Consider the following 15,876-nt stretch of genomic DNA (forward strand, 5'->3'; position numbering starts at 1 on the left):
GGGAAGACAGAGAAAGGAAGAGAAAGAAAAGAATGGAATAGAGGCAGAGAAAGGAAAAAGGAGAGACAAGAGAGAAAGGAAGAGAAAGAAAAAGGGAGAGAGGAAAGAGAGGGGAGAGAGCAAGGGAGAAGAGAGGGGGTGGAAAGAGACACACACACACACAGAGACTGAATCAAAGATGATGTGGAGATTTTGAGACTGAGAATAATGGCTCCACTTATAGAAACAGAGAAGTCAGAAGAGAAGAGGTCATTCTTTTGTAACTACTCATCTCTATGTTCATGCATCAGACTCCTGAGCTTGCCAGATTCTTTTAGAGTTCAGCAAAGAGGGAGCCCTGGGAGATTGAGCACGTATATCACATACTAATATGCAGTAATCAGAAGAGTATACACAGGATTTGAAACCACATCAACTCATTAAAAAGTGCTTATTAAGAGTCTGCCAGGTTGGGGCAGCTAGATATCTCAGTGGGTAGAGCACCACAGGCCTGAAGCCAAGAGGACCTGGATTCAAACTTGGCCTCAGACACTTCCTTTGTGTGTGAACTTGGGCAAGTCACTTAACCCCATTGCCTAGCCTTGCCACTTTTTTGACTTGAAATAGATATTTAAAATCTATTCCAAGACAGAAGGTAAGGGCTTTTTAAGAGCCTACTATGTGCCAAGAGCTGTCCCAAGCAAGGGAGTATAAATTTAAAAAAGAGAGAAATGGTTGCCAACTGCCAGTAATTTACATGCTATTGGAGGAGGCAAAATACAATCATTCTGGGCCCTAAGACTCCTGGATTTGAAAGACATGAGACTGGTCCAATTGGGACCTGTTCTGAAACTTTGGTGCAGAAGTGAGAGTTAAGTACTTGATTCCTCTTTGCCACCCACCTCTGACCATGGCAGCAGAGGCAGAAGTCTCCACAAAGTGTAGTGTGAGTTGTTTGTTGTTCTCTGTCACACCTGTGATGGGTTGGGAGGCGCCATATTGTTTCCTGGCTCCAAATTGCATTGATTAACTGCACCAGGGCTTTGCTCTAGCGAGCAGATGAGCTCCTGTTAGCATAGCCTCTCTTGCCAGCTTCGTATTCAAGTTCCCATGTGAGAGGGTCTTCCAACCCAGCTGCTTAGGGTTTGGGTGGAGAGAGGCTAAGCTCTGGTAGCCCGTGGACATTTGGGGGAACCCAGAGCCTGCTGAAGCAGACAAAGGATAAATCAACAAATTCGATTATTATAAAACTGCAGCATATAAACACCAATTCCTGCTAAATAATAGGATGCACAAGCAACATTCAAATGAGAAAGAATTAATGAATATAATGTCTATTATTCTATGAAGAGATTCACTGATCACTTCTTGACCATAAATGTGTACCATTAAAATCTGCCCCTCATCAGAATCCAATACCCATATTTCCAGAGATTGTTCTTGATTCTCAAGGTATGCTTGACTGACCATCACAGCATAAAATCAGAATTATATCACCTAGATGTGCATTTTCTCCAAATTTCTGGCCAACAATAAAACAGTGGTCCCGTCTGATTTTTCCTTAGTCTCTCACCTATTTTAATCACAAACAGAAATGACTAGGGATAAAAAAAGAAATGACTCAAAGAATATTTAGCCTGGACACATCCATCAACCCTTCTGCATCCTGAAAATAATATCACTACCACTTACAGAGTGCCTACTACGTGCAAGGCACTGTGTGAAAAACTGATGTTATTATCTCATTGGATGTTCATGACAATCCTGGGAGGTAGCAGTTATTATTATTCTCATTTTTTACAGATGAGGAAACTGAGGCACATAGAAGCCAAGTGACCATCCATTAGTAGAGCCAAACAAGATTAGAATTCAAGTGCCCAGATGCCCACTTAAAATATTTCCTTGTGACCACCCTTTTCCTTCTGAGAATCAATAAAAGCCAATTTTAGAATTAAGGGCAAGGTAAAGTTTGTCCATGATGACCTTGCCCTGTTGGCAGCCCCTGGCACCTTCAGCTGGGCATTTATGCTGAAAATACCATCTAGCAGCAGTCACTGCCTGCTTAAAAAATGAGCAGTCTTGGTAATCTCACCAGCTTTCTCTTCTTAGCCTAAAGCTGTAAGAGGTTTACAGTGGCTGTTTAGGGGCACGCTTGAATTTCGAGGTGCATTTAGGGGTCAGTGCATGAATGAAAATAACTCCCAAAAGAAATCTGTTCATTCAAGGAATCCCAATGGGGGGCAAGGAATCTGTAGCCGGTGGTCAAACTGTCATCACTGCTGTCGAGACCCATGTGTGGTTTAGAAGATTCATGACAGAATGTCCATCTGGATTGCAAACTCTGCATGAGTTTAAGGCGCTTCTGGGTCTACAAGGCCTGAATCAAAGGGCAAATCAATATGTCGACCAATTGTTCAATATTTTTGACAAGAACAAGGTAAGACTTCTTTTCTCTTCATCTCAATTTCATTGTACTTTTCCATCCCCTCTCCTTTAAAAAAAGAAAGAAAAACAAAAAACAAAAAACAAAAAAACCCAGAATTACCTGAGTTAAAATCTCTCTAAATGAGGCAGTCTTCACAGAATGCACAGTTTGTAGAGGAGTGAGTCATTAAATACTGTTAGCACTGACTGTGTGAAAGTAATTGGGGGTGAGGCACTGAGCACTGGGAAATATTCTACATGTAGTGAATTCTTTTAAAAACGAAATTAAATCTCTGTGTGTAATTCTCATGGCATTATTTAAATAAATCCAGTAAGTGCAGATTGATTTCCAAAGCCTGTTTTTCAAAGTCTTTTAGGCATTGGTGACATTTTCTAGAATAGCAATTTATGGAATGCTGCTTTTTAAAGTGTGATTAGATCTGGATTGGCAGATTAAATCAATGGAAATTAAGAGACAATGTGCCTGTGTTCCAATCAAAGCAGGAACAGTTTTTTAAAAAATGGATTTTTGCAACTGACCAGTTTCATTTGACAATTCAAAATAATTTTGACAGACTTGGGATAAGTTTTGATTTTTAGGAGTTTTGCCTTTTTCATTTTTTCCCTCCAGTATGTTTTCTTAAACAGTTGTGTTTAGATTCCCTAAATTGTTTGGGTTTAGTATTGTTTGTTTTTTCATGTAAAATTTCAAATCAGAGCAAAGGAAAGAATAATACAAAACAGGAACAAGTCAAAGAAGGGACTTGACCAATCTAGAACTATAAAGTGGGGGGTTTTGTAATAAAATAAGTCATCTTGGTTATGGCTTTTTAAAGCTTTTTTGCTTAGTATAAAATTCTGCCTCACAGAAAGCATTTTCATTATCCTGCTTTCAAAAGAGTTTATTCCATAATGGACCCAAAAAAATGACCATGTCTAAAAAAAAAGGAGATGCTGCCTTCTAAGAATAAAGCTGGAGAGGAAAAGGGGACCAGAAAATTACGAGAGGAAAATTGTATATTACCTTAAAAGATAGCAAAAGTGATAAATATATTTAAAAAGAAAGAAAGGTGGGATTGATGTCCTAAGTAAAACCAAAGCCAATTGTGTGGATGTGTGGAAATGTATGATACTCCCTTCAGGCCAGAAAATAGAGAAATAGAAATAGTGCCTGCATATACGATTTCATTCGTATATGCTAATATTCCTTAGAAGAGAAAACTCCCTCTACTTATGCAGGGGAATGTCTTCTCTACAAGTTAGAATCTCAGAGTGTTGAGAACTGAGAATTTACTTGGCTCAATTAGGATCAAAGGCAGGATTTGAACCCAGAATTTCCTAGCTTCAAGATCACTTAGCTCTCTAGTCACTTTGCTGTGCTGCTTCTCAAAAATAGAAATGAGAGGCTTAAAAGATGAAATCTTAAAACTGGTAAAAATTTAACATATGCAAGCACTAAGACTTTTTCAGTCTATTGACAATATCAGGCATTCATTTATTCCTAATTTTCAGGCAAAAAAATCAAAGACAGTCAGAGGGGAGTGAGGAGCGATCTCATCTTTTAAAGCATTGATGTTCCAATGAACTCCCCACCCAAAAAGTTTACTACCCAGTGGAAGATTCAGTTAGATTTTCCCTGTATTCTTCACTGATGAACAATGAATCTATTTTTAGGCTTCCCATGCCAACCAACCAATCAATAAACAGTTATCAATCACTTACTATGTGACAGGCATTGTGGGATACAAAAAGAGGCAAAAGATGGCCCCTTCTTTCAAGGAGCTTATAATCTAATGAGAAAATGTGCAAACAAATCTATATGAAGTAAGTTATATGCAGGATAAATGGGAAATACTTATCGGGGGGTCATAACTAACTGGACTTAAAGGAAATCATGGAGGTCAGGAGATAGAGATGAGGAGGGAGGAAAGCCATAGAGAATGGTTGGAAGGGAGAGATGGAGTGTTTTGTTCAAGGAACAGCAAGGAGGCCAGTCACTGGATCAAAGAATGAATGTTAGGGAGTGAGGTAAAAGGAGCAAGGAAAGGAAGGAGGTTGGGAGTGAGGAGGGAGCATGGAAAGAAAGGAGGTTGTTGGTTATGAAAAACTCTAAAAGTGGGGGGGCAGCTGGGTAGCTCAGTGGATTGAGAGCCAGGCCTAGAGACAGGAGGTCCTAGGTTCAAATCCGGCCTCAGACACTTCCCAGCTGTGTGACCCTGGGCAAGTCACTTGACCCCCATTGCCTACCCTTACCAATCTTCCACCTATAAGTCAATACACAGAAGTTAAGGGTTTAAAAAAAAAATTAAAAAAAAAAACTCTAAAAGACAAACAGAGCATTTTGTATTTGATCTTGGAGGCAATAGGAAGCCAGTGGAACTTATTAAATAATGGGTGACATGATCAGACCTATATTTAGGGAAATCACAAAGAAGTATGTGGTTCCCAGGTGTGTTTCACAAAATCTTTAATGTCAGAGTCCTTAATGGCCTCCATTCCATTGTGCCAACGTTCCATGACAATCTAGTTAGGAAAGGAAACCAGCTACACCAAGATTCAGGCATTTCCCAGAAGTGTTGAGATCTTTCCGCGCCTGCAGTTTCTCTCTGATGTTGGCATTTTGAACCTACCATAATTGTCAGCATTCCCAGGCAAGAGGCAAACGAATGAAATGAGAAGCTGGATTTGAGAGCAGGACCTGCTGGCAAAATGATGCCCGCTACGGAGGAAACTTGTGTGGATAATGGGCAAACAGGTATCTTGTGATTTACAAACCCTTTGTGGGAGGAGAAACTCAGTGCCAGGCAGGGAAGAGAGAGCTCAATCCCAACCTTGGAGACCAATTTCCAGGGTACAGAGATTTGAAATATATTCATTATCTATTATAAAAATTGATATTGGTTTGGGTAGAGTATGAATCCCGGAAGGGGAAACACAGATGCTTTTTACCTGATAATGAATCTCTGTTCAAAATGGAGTGTGTGTGCACATGTGTGTGACTCAAAGGAAATTAAGAGAACAGCATTGTACAACAGAAGGACATTTGTCATTATCAAGTCAATGCAAACAAGATCAGAGTGTTTTGTTGCATATGATGGAAATGAGGAAAGATGGTGATTCATTAAAATATGAACTCATGATAAAAACACAGCCTTTCTAGACCCTATGGGAATGATCATTGTGGCAAAGTGGGAAGAGAACTGGACAGAAAGACCAGAGAGTTGGAGTCTAGTTATGAGGGGAAGGAAGGAAGAAAGGAAGGAAGGAAGGCCCCACTACAACCTGTATTTGCTTTTTAAGACTGACACTCCTTCCCCTCCTTACCTCGGTCCTTAGGCCTGACTCTCCATCCACTGACACACCTAGCTACCCCCAGCAGGGTGGTTTTCAAAGAAGTTGCAAAGGTATTGGGAGAGGAGCTCTAATATTGCATGATTCCCTAATAAATTGTTTCAAATTACTGAAGTTTCTTCCTGAAAACCCCAAATTTGCTATCTTTCCATTTCAATCTTTGTAAATGGAAATCTTGTTAGTATTTATTACATACTTCCTTGTTAAGATCTTTCTTGGTTAATTCTGCATATTCTTACCACTCCTTAATCTCTTCTACTTCTGTTAAGTGCCTACTTTTGTTCTTTATCATATTCATTTTGGCACAAAACACTCCCTTGATATCTCTAATCTTCTTGAAGAGATCCCTTGTCTTTCCCATTCTATTGTTTTCCTCTTTTCACCCATTCTGGTTCATTTAAATTCACTGACACCCAAGATGTTGATGTTTAATCTTTCTGTCTCTAGTTTGACCCCTTCCAATTTACCTTGGTTCATAGATCTTACATTCCAGGTGCCTGTTCAATATGGATCTTTACAGTTTGATGCTGTAAAATTTGATGCTTTTATCACTAGACATGTCCACAACTGATCTTCCTTCCAACTTTGGTCCAGTCACCTCATTAGTACTGGGCTTAACTTGTAATTATCCTCTGCTCTTCCCCAGTAGCATGTTGGATACCTTCCAACCTGAAGGGCTCATATTCTGGTGCCACATCTTTTGCCATTTTAATACTGTCCATGGGGTTTTCTCAGCAAAGTGTTTTGGCATTTTCTTCTCCAGTGGATCAACTTTTGTAAGAACTCTCTACTAGTAGACAATCCTGCATGGCTTAGCTTATAGTTTCTTTGAGCTAGGCAAGCCTCTCTGCCACACCAAAGCAGGAACCCCAAAAGGGAATAAATCATATATATATATATATATATATAGATAGATAGATAGATAGATATAGATATAGTAATTTTATATTGTTTTGCACAATAATAAATTATACAATACAATAATTTTATCTTTATTACATATGATAATAAATTAAATACATATGGTAATTTTATATTTAATTATAGAGAAATAAGAGTAATTACTTTCCCCCATTGGGAAAGTTCGTTTAATAATATAAAGGGCTGGAGTAGAGCTTGAGCTAAATATTGATAAGAAAATTGTCAGTTTAGTAATGGAAAATAAATTTCCCCTGCAATTCATATATCTAGGTCACTCTAGAGCACAGGAGGTTAAAAGCAAATAAGAAAAGAAGTAGAAGGCAAAAGTTGGGTGACCTACAAGTGGATGTAGTCAGACCTCAGACCCTATCTAACGTTAATAAACAAAGGGTATTATGCATTTTTCTAACTTCTATATTGGTAAAAACAAAAACAAAAACCCACAGGTGAGTGAGAGGAGAGCAGCAAAGGGAGACAGACTATGAATGTGGTAGCACCAAGAAGAGAGGAAGCTTGATCCCCAGAGAGCCTGGCCTAAGGTATAAGGGAAAGATTCTGGGAGAGAGGAATCCTGCCAATTGGACATAGGGGTGGGAGCTTCAGGAAAGATGAGATGGGAGAGGGTACACTCTCAAGGAGAAAGGATGCTCATTCCCCCATGAAGGAAGCATGGACCCTGGCAAGTTGACCTCCTGGAGCAAAGGTCTATTTTCTCTAGTATTAGTTATAGCTCTTTTTTCTTATTTTTAGAAAGTTCTTCCTTATATTGAGCTAATGTATGCTTCCTTGTGATTTTTGCCCTTTTATACTTGTTCTGCCATCTAGATTCATGGAAAATAAATCTGAATCCTTTTCCAAATAGTTACTCTTCAAATATCTGTAGAATTCAAATAACTTTAAGAATCGTAATTATTGTAATTACATGTAATTATTATAAGAATCAAATAAGAGAATGGATGTAAAATGAGATTATTCTTATTTACCATAGCTTTTTTTTTTTAATCCTGGCTCTGTTTGCTACTTGTATGACTTTGGGCAAATTATTTCCCTTCTGGGATCTTAGATTCTCCATTTAAATGCATTGCTTATGAATGTCCTAACATTCCCAAAGGGATCCCTCCATATACACCCAGATGATCTACTTGTGGTAGAAGAACTCTTTGGGTGTGCACCAATTCAAATATTTAGCAAACAAGTTCCTATCAAAGTGTTTACTTTTTTTTAGACAGCCAGAGGACACAATTAGTTTGAAACAGACATTTAGTAAATAAACACTTGTTTAAAAAATAATAGAACATTTTTTAAAAAAAAGCCTGGGGCACACTCTCCCACAAAAACCTATGACATTAGTGGGAAGTGGACACCACTAGGGAATTTGTATAGTAATGAGTATATGAAGGAAATGTATTTGGCTCGGGCCACATATATAGTATAAGGATGATATCAGAAAATAAGTATTGTTTTATTAGTTTAAAGATAAGAAGTAGAGAAGGTGGCTTGAGGAAGAATTGGAGTCTTAAATAGAGCTGAGAGAGAGTGTTAATTTCAACTGTTGGCAATTATAACTATTATTTCTATGACAGTTGCAAGCTCTGGGTGTGGCATCCCAGGAGCGGCTTCTGGCAGTCAACAGAGCCACATGCATCTACTTTCTCTCTCAGGGCTGGAGAAGGTAACATCTTTGCCTCTCTCTATCTTGGTCTGAGGGAAAGACTTGAAGGAGTGGAGTGTTTTCTTTTCCAACTTGGGAAATACTATTCATTTATCTATTACTGTCTATAGATTGGTTAAACTGTGAAAAAACCAAACAAAACCTGGACTTTGGTTTGGACTCTGAGTCTGCTAAGGCTCAGAGTCCTAACTTGATTCTTGTGGAGACTCAACCAGCTAGCCTTGGTTATCTTTATAATTTAAAGGCGAAATTAAGATTTAGAGTGGTTAGGTTTATTTAGAATAGTATAAATTTGATTAGTTAGATCAGGGAAGATTAGTGTAGCCTGTGAACCACAGGAGAAGCGGTTACTTGAGGGATCTGGAAGTTTATTTGGGTGGAGTTAGACTCCCTTAGAATTAGAAATCTGTTTTCCTTAATATATATTTAAATAAATAGTTTATTTTTCATAAACAAGAGTCTCTTTAGGGATCCTTGAGCCTGGCCCCGAAGGGAAGTTCATCTTTGAGCTTTATTTCACTTACCTTTGATGACATTTATCAAAAGTATCAAGAAACAATTTTGAACCTTTATTTTCTAGTTCTTTGTCCTTTATTTGTGGCTTCCCCTATATTATTTTTACAATGGAAGGACCTGAGATCACATGGGGAACACATCTGATCATTTTGAGTGCATAGACAACTTACAGTTCTACCATGACAGGGTCCCTGATTTCTTCTGATGGCGTCATACTGTTTCACTGGGCAGGACACATGGTTATAGAAATTTCTCCCTGCTACCATGATCTCAGTCTCAGCTAACCCATCAACTAAGGGGTTACCTCTTGCCCATATGAGAAGGAATGGACCCTGTTATCATTCTTTTTTTTTTTTTTTTTAGAGTCCTGAGGCTTAAGTTTTAGCTCTTTTAAAGGAAAAGGCAGACTTCCTACATCTAGTAGTCAGACTAGGTAACCATTTTCTATAAGGAGAGCAGTCTGTCAGGTTCTAGAGTCTTAGAACTTTTCTAGGCTCAGTCTCTAGAGGGCAAGATTTGTTTGGAAACTGTCTGCCAAGACTGTACCTGATTTAGTGTTAGAGTTGCACTTTGGATCCCAAACATTTCCTGATGTCTAACTTTCACCTCTTCAAATTACTTCAGGAACTTCACCTTTCAATATATGCCCAAGGGCTACCTGGATTTAAGGCCACAGGGATTTTCTTGGCCCTCCAAAATCCCTTGGTGTATCATGTGGATGAAACATAGAAAAAGAAAGAATGACAAAAATAAAAATGGTGGAGCCATGATGAGACTTTGCTCTACATTGACAATTTTTTGTTTCAAATTCCTTCCTTCCTTCTGCATATGGAACTAGAGAAAAAAAAAACATATTTAATAACATTGTAAAGACAAACAACTTTGAAAGTTTTAGGAACTTTGAACAATGTAATAACCATCCATGATGCCCAAGGATCAATAATGGACATGCTTTTCCCCTTTTGCCAGAGAAGTGAAAAATTTAGAGTACAGATTGAGGCATGTGCACATGTGTGTATATTTTAACCTACCCAATGAGAGAATTTGTCTTGCTTTCCTACACATTTGTTTTTCTCTTCTTTTTTATTATTATGGTGGGAAATGAGAGGGATAAAAAATAGATTGCTGTTCATTAAAAATATTTAAAAAAATAAAAAGGTAGAGTACTACAAGTATGAAATGTTACACGTAGTTTCAGATGATGTCATTTTGTTAGTTTTGCTTAATTGCACTTTATTATAAGAGAGCTCTCACTGGGTCTGGTAAAAACAAAATACATCATTAAAACTTAAAAAAAAATAAGTTGATGCTATAAAGCACGCTTGCCTTCTATTTTTATTTCACTCCTATGCTTTAGTTTCATTTTTGCTGTATTACTGAGATTCTGCTTCCATTCCATTTTCCCCACCCCACTCCCTTTGTAAGCCTATGCAGGAAGAGGGAAAATTAATCAAATGGCAATCTTCAAGATCTGGTTACCACAGGACTATGACACAGAGCACAAATTCCAATGAGCTCAGATTACATTTTTAATTCCAAAGCTGACCTCCCTAGTATGCTACTGAGGATGCTCTCCATGAACCAGACTTTAAATTATTTTAACAGAAAGTCTGGCTTTTAACTTCTGGTGTAATTACCGATTTTCATTAACTTAGTTGATGCCCTCCAGCCTAGACTTTCTCTCCTTTTGTTGCCTGCTCTATAAGATGACTACAATTATTATTACAGTTAATAAGACATTTACTGGGACACATTTGTATACTAGTAATAAGACATATTACTGTACATGGTCTAGCTCCATTAAAGCATAAACTATTGTACTATAATGTCTTTAAGGGCACTGACCTAGAGTTTCTAATTCCATAGACTCTTGATAAATTCTTATATGATGCTGGTGATTATGATGATAAGGAAACAGCCCCAGCACTCAAGGGACTTTACTGTCTAGAAAGATAAGAAGACATAGACTGAGAGCAATTAATTAAGACCATTTTTATGGACTGTCCATTAGGTTTGAGCTCTGTTCTAAGATAAAAAGAAGATAAAGATGACAGAATTTTGTGTTAAATGGGACTAGGGATCATCTAGTCCTAGTCCCTAATTTTTCTTATGAGGAAATTAAGGTTTAATGAACAGAGATGTAAGTTGTTATTAAATTGTTTTTCAGTTGTATCTGACTCTGTGGTCCCATTTGGGATTTTCTTGGCAAAGATACTAGAATGGTTTGCCATTTCCTCCTCCAGCTCATTTATAGATGAGAAAACTGAGGTAAACAGGGCTAAGTGACTTTGCTCAGGGTCACACAGCTAGTAAGTGTCTGAGATTGGATTAGAACTCATCAAGATGAGTCTTCCTGACTCCAGGCCACCTAATCTACTGTGGCATCAGCTGCCCAGAGATGTTAGTAGCATAGGGTGAATTTGGATTTGCTAAGGTTGTTTTATTTTGAGTGAGGGTGCCATGCTTATGCACTGGGAGGATGCATTTCTGGCCCACAATACTGTTGTCTAGAGATGTAATGACTCTAATGTCACTACTTCCAGGAAACCATCACCATACTGCTATGTTGCACCCACATCCATGGTTTCCCTTACTACAAATCTTGCGGGAATGAAGGCCAGGTATGAGGTCACTTCCTATATTGTCATAATGATACCAATGGTTTGACCATCATCTGTAGCTGTCAGCACTGCTTGTGTGGTTGTTTTTCCCTGTACAAATATTTTTGTCCTGGGTAAGACAATTTCTAGATACATCTCTGATAGAGATTTAAGTGATGAATTGATAAACTCAAAACTTTATATTTAATGAGAAACTAGGATCCTTGCCTAAGTTCTCTAACTCCCAAAACAGAACTCTTTCCACTGTGCCATAAATGTCATGGTCTACATTATGGTTATAAAAATCTAGTCACAGAGAAAAAAAATTGAAGCAAAATGAAAATGTAAATAAGTTTAAAGTAGAACTTCACAGAAATCTGGGAAAAAAAGTATTTAAGACATACTCCAGAACTCTGGGGGAAAAAAGTATTTAAGACATACTCTTAAGATTAATTTGCATTGGGGGCAGCTGGGTAGCTCAGGAGATTAAGAGCCAGGCCTAAAGATGGGAGGTCATGGGTTCAAATTTGACATCAGACACTTCCCAGCAGTGTGACCCTGGGCAAGTCACTTAGCCCCATTGCCCAGCCTTTACCATTCTTCTGCCATGGAACCTATACACAGTATTGATTCTAAGGCAGAAAGTAAGGGTTTAAAAAAAAAAGATTAATTTGCATTATTAACATTTTATCCATTACTTTCTTAAATCAAGACAATCAACAAAACAATGAGTCAAGCCCTCATCTTAGCATTTTTCATTATTCAAAGTGGAAATGCTCACCTGGAAAACTTAACAAAAACTTAAAAGCAGTCTAAGTTGGCTCCAGCACACCTTTGAATAATCTCCAATAAAGGAGAATTTAACTACCTTTCCCGCTCATTTTGCTTTTGAATGACCCTAAGCATTAGAGGGTTTTGTTGAGCCAAAATCTACTTCTCCGTCTTCTTATAATTGATTCTCCCTCTGCCCTGTGGTGTCAAGGAGAAAAAGGCTAATCTCTTTTTGATGGGACACTCTTTCAAGTATTTGAAGACAACCCTCATTCTCCACCAAGTTTTCCATTCTTTTCTTTAAAGATATTTTATTTTACCAATTACATATAATAACAATTTTCCATACACATTTTCCAAAATTATAAGATCCAAATTCTCTCCCTCCCTTCTTTCCTTCCCTCCCTGTCCCAGAGATGGTAAGCAATTTGATCTGGGTGATACAAGTATCATGAAAAACATTTTCATATTGGTCATTGTTGTAAGAGAATGCACCAAAACACCAAAGTAGAAACACAAATAGACTAAAGTGAAAAAAAGTAGTATGTTTTGATTTGTATTCCATCTCTGGAGGTGGATAGCATTCTTTAGCATTAGTCCTTCAGAACTGTCCTAGATCATTGTACTGATGAGAGAAACTCAGTCTTTCACAGTTGATCACCGTCCAATATTGTTGTTACTTTGTACAATATTCACCTGGTTCTGCTTATTTCACTCTGCATTAGTTCATGCAGATCTTTCCAACTTTTTCTGAAATCATTCTGTTATCATTTCTTACAGCATGATAGTATTCCATCAACATCATATGCTACAATATGTTCTACCATTCCTCAATTGATGGACATCCCCTCAATTTCCAATTCTTTGCTCCCACAAAAAGAGCAGCTATAAATATTTTTGTGCAAGTAGGTTCTTAAAATTTTTTTCCTTTGGGATGCAGACCTTGAAACAGTATTAGAAGATCAAAGGATGTGCACAGTTTTGTAGTCCACTGGACATAGTTCAAGTCTTCTCTTCTGAATGGCAAACTCCCTATTTTCTTTCAACTAATCCTCATTTGACCTGATTTTAAGGCCCTTCAAAGTTCCCCTCTTTTCCACCTTACCATCAATGACCTTCTGAAAATGGGATATCCAGAATTGAATACAATGCTCCATATGTGGTCTGAACAAGGCAGAGTACACTGGGACTCTCTTCTCCATATTCCTGGATATTGTGTTTTTATCAATATGACACAAGATCCCATTTTCTTTGTTATTTGCCTCATCAAAATTTATTCAAATGGAACTTGATGTTCACTAAAATGCTCAGATTTTTAAATTTAAATAAAATCCTTACCTTCTGTAAGTATTGGTTCCAAGGCAGAAGAATGGTAAGGGTTAGGCAATGGGAGTTAAGTAACCTATCCAGGGTCACACAGCTGGGAAGTATCTGAGGTCAGATTTGAACCCAGGACCTCCTATCTCTAGGCCTGGCTCTCAATCCACTGAGCTACCCAGCTGCCTGTTAGATTCTTTTTCAGACAGGCTTCAACTTCTGTCTAGCAAAGCCGTTTTCCATATTCTACCTGTGACATTTAACCTGAGTAATACATTTACATTTGTTAAATTCCATTTTATTAGATTTCATCCCAGTATATTATACTACTCATTCTAATGTCTTTTTGGATCCTGACTCTACACACTTAGTTCTCCCTCCCAAACTTTGTGTCATCTGATGTTTTGACAAGCCTATAAAATGTTAAATAGAAAAGAGTCAAACACAGATCCCTGAGCATTCCACCAGAGACTTTTTTTATCCGAATTAGCATTAAACCATTAATTAATATACTTTGGATCTAGTTCTGTTTGAGTTTATCATATTTTTTTAATTTGGAAAATTTTATTTAATTAATTTGAGTTTATCATATTGTACTATCATCTAGCCCTCACTTTTTTACTGTTCCCACAAAAAAAATAACATGAGTGTCCTTAAAAAATTATTTTCCCGGGGCAGCTGGGTAGCTCAGTGGATTGAGAGTCAGGTCTAGAAACGGGAGGTCCTAGATTCAAATCCAACCTGAGGCACTTCCCAGCTGTGTGACCCTGGGCAAGTCACTTGACCACCACCACCCCCCGCCCACCCTTACAACTCTTCCACCAAGGAGCCAATACACAGAAGTTAAGGGTTTAAAAAAAAAGAAAGAAAAAATTATTTTCCTGATTCTGACTAAACTATATTTTCTGCATGCCCTAATCTACCATTTTTTACAATTCTATTCAAAAAAAAAAGGAAACAAAGTTAACCTGATACAGGCACAATTTTTGTTTAAGTCATAGAGAAACTCAGATGAGAAGCAACATGGATTTTGCAAGATAACATAATTGTAACATATAAGATGATAAAAGAAAAGATTTAAAATATTCTTCATAATTATTTCATAAGTGAGTATATTCCCACTTTCTTCTATTCTACCATAGTTTAGAAGTTCCCACCTTCAAACCAGGGAAAATAGCCTAACTTATTGGCAGCTATGAGGTCCATTGCTAATAGCTTTTGGCCATCACTCACCCTTGGCTTCAGTGACAGCAGTCGCCACTGCTCTACTCTTTGTAACTGCTAACTAGCCCAAAAGTTAATTCATGCTTTTGCTCAGGCCAACTCAGCTGTCACTCTACACATTTATTTCTCAGCTCTGGATCTGGTTAAATCCATGAATTGGGACCTCTTGAGATTTCCACTATATGGTTTGACTTCAAGTAACTCCTTTTAACCATCTCTGTCTCCCCTCTGCCAAGAAGTGGGGAAGTATGATTCATCATCAGTTTTCTTCAGTTGTGCTTGGTCATTGTCTTGATCTAGTTATTAGCACAATAATATTTCATTATATTCATGTACCATAATTTGGTCAATTCCCAAATGCTGAGTATTCACTTCATTCCCAGTTCTTTGCTACAACACAAGCAGCATCTATAAATATTTTGGTACACAAGAGTCCTTTTCCTTTGTCTTTGATCTTCTTTGCCTGTGTGCCTAGAATCAGCATCTCTGGGTCAGAGAATATGCCCAATTTAATGACTTTTGAGTAAAGTTCCAAATTGCTCTCCAATTGTGGAAGGGACTTCATAAATGCTTTTCCTTTCCCATGGAGGACACAGTTGGACTACATAATTCATAAAAACCCCCAACACTTAAAAGTTAGCAAATAGAAGTTCTAATTTGTTGTCACCAACTAGCTGTTTAGCTTTGAATAAGTCACTAAGTCTATGGAGATTTTACTTTTCTCAGGCATAAATAAGAACTTTGGATTAAGTGATCTCTAAGGTAATTTAGTCATGTCCAACTCTTCATAATCCCAAGTTCTCTTGGTCAAGATACTGGAGTGGTTTGTCATTTCCCTTATCCCTTACAGATGAAAAAACTAAGGCAAACAGGATTCAGTGACTTGCCCAGGACCCCATAGGTAGAGAGTGCCCCATGAGTCTTCCTGACTCCAGGTCCAGCTCTCTATCCATTGTGCCAACTAGCTTCCCTGATTTTTAACATACTTTCCAGATTTAACATTCTATGATACAAGTGGGGATAGGGATGGTGGTGAAAGAGGACAACTTTTTGCTCTTAATTTCACTAGACAAGTAATGCTTTTTCATTAAAAAAAAAAAA

General features: G+C 37.8%; 1 protein-coding gene across 1 annotated transcript in view; it reads left to right on the top strand.

Moving 5' to 3' along the window:
• The first annotated feature begins 2,167 nt into the window (after positions 1-2,167).
• GUCA1C (guanylate cyclase activator 1C) overlaps positions 2,168-15,876 on the top strand; it is a 39,389-nt gene continuing 25,680 nt past the window's right edge. The window contains exon 1 of the mRNA XM_044666790.1: positions 2,168-2,416. Coding sequence (XP_044522725.1) covers positions 2,168-2,416 — 249 coding nt within the window. The remainder of the gene's footprint in view (positions 2,417-15,876) is intronic.

The sequence above is a fragment of the Gracilinanus agilis genome, chromosome 3 (genome assembly GCF_016433145.1).
Source record: "Gracilinanus agilis isolate LMUSP501 chromosome 3, AgileGrace, whole genome shotgun sequence".
Taxonomy (NCBI): domain Eukaryota; kingdom Metazoa; phylum Chordata; class Mammalia; order Didelphimorphia; family Didelphidae; genus Gracilinanus; species Gracilinanus agilis.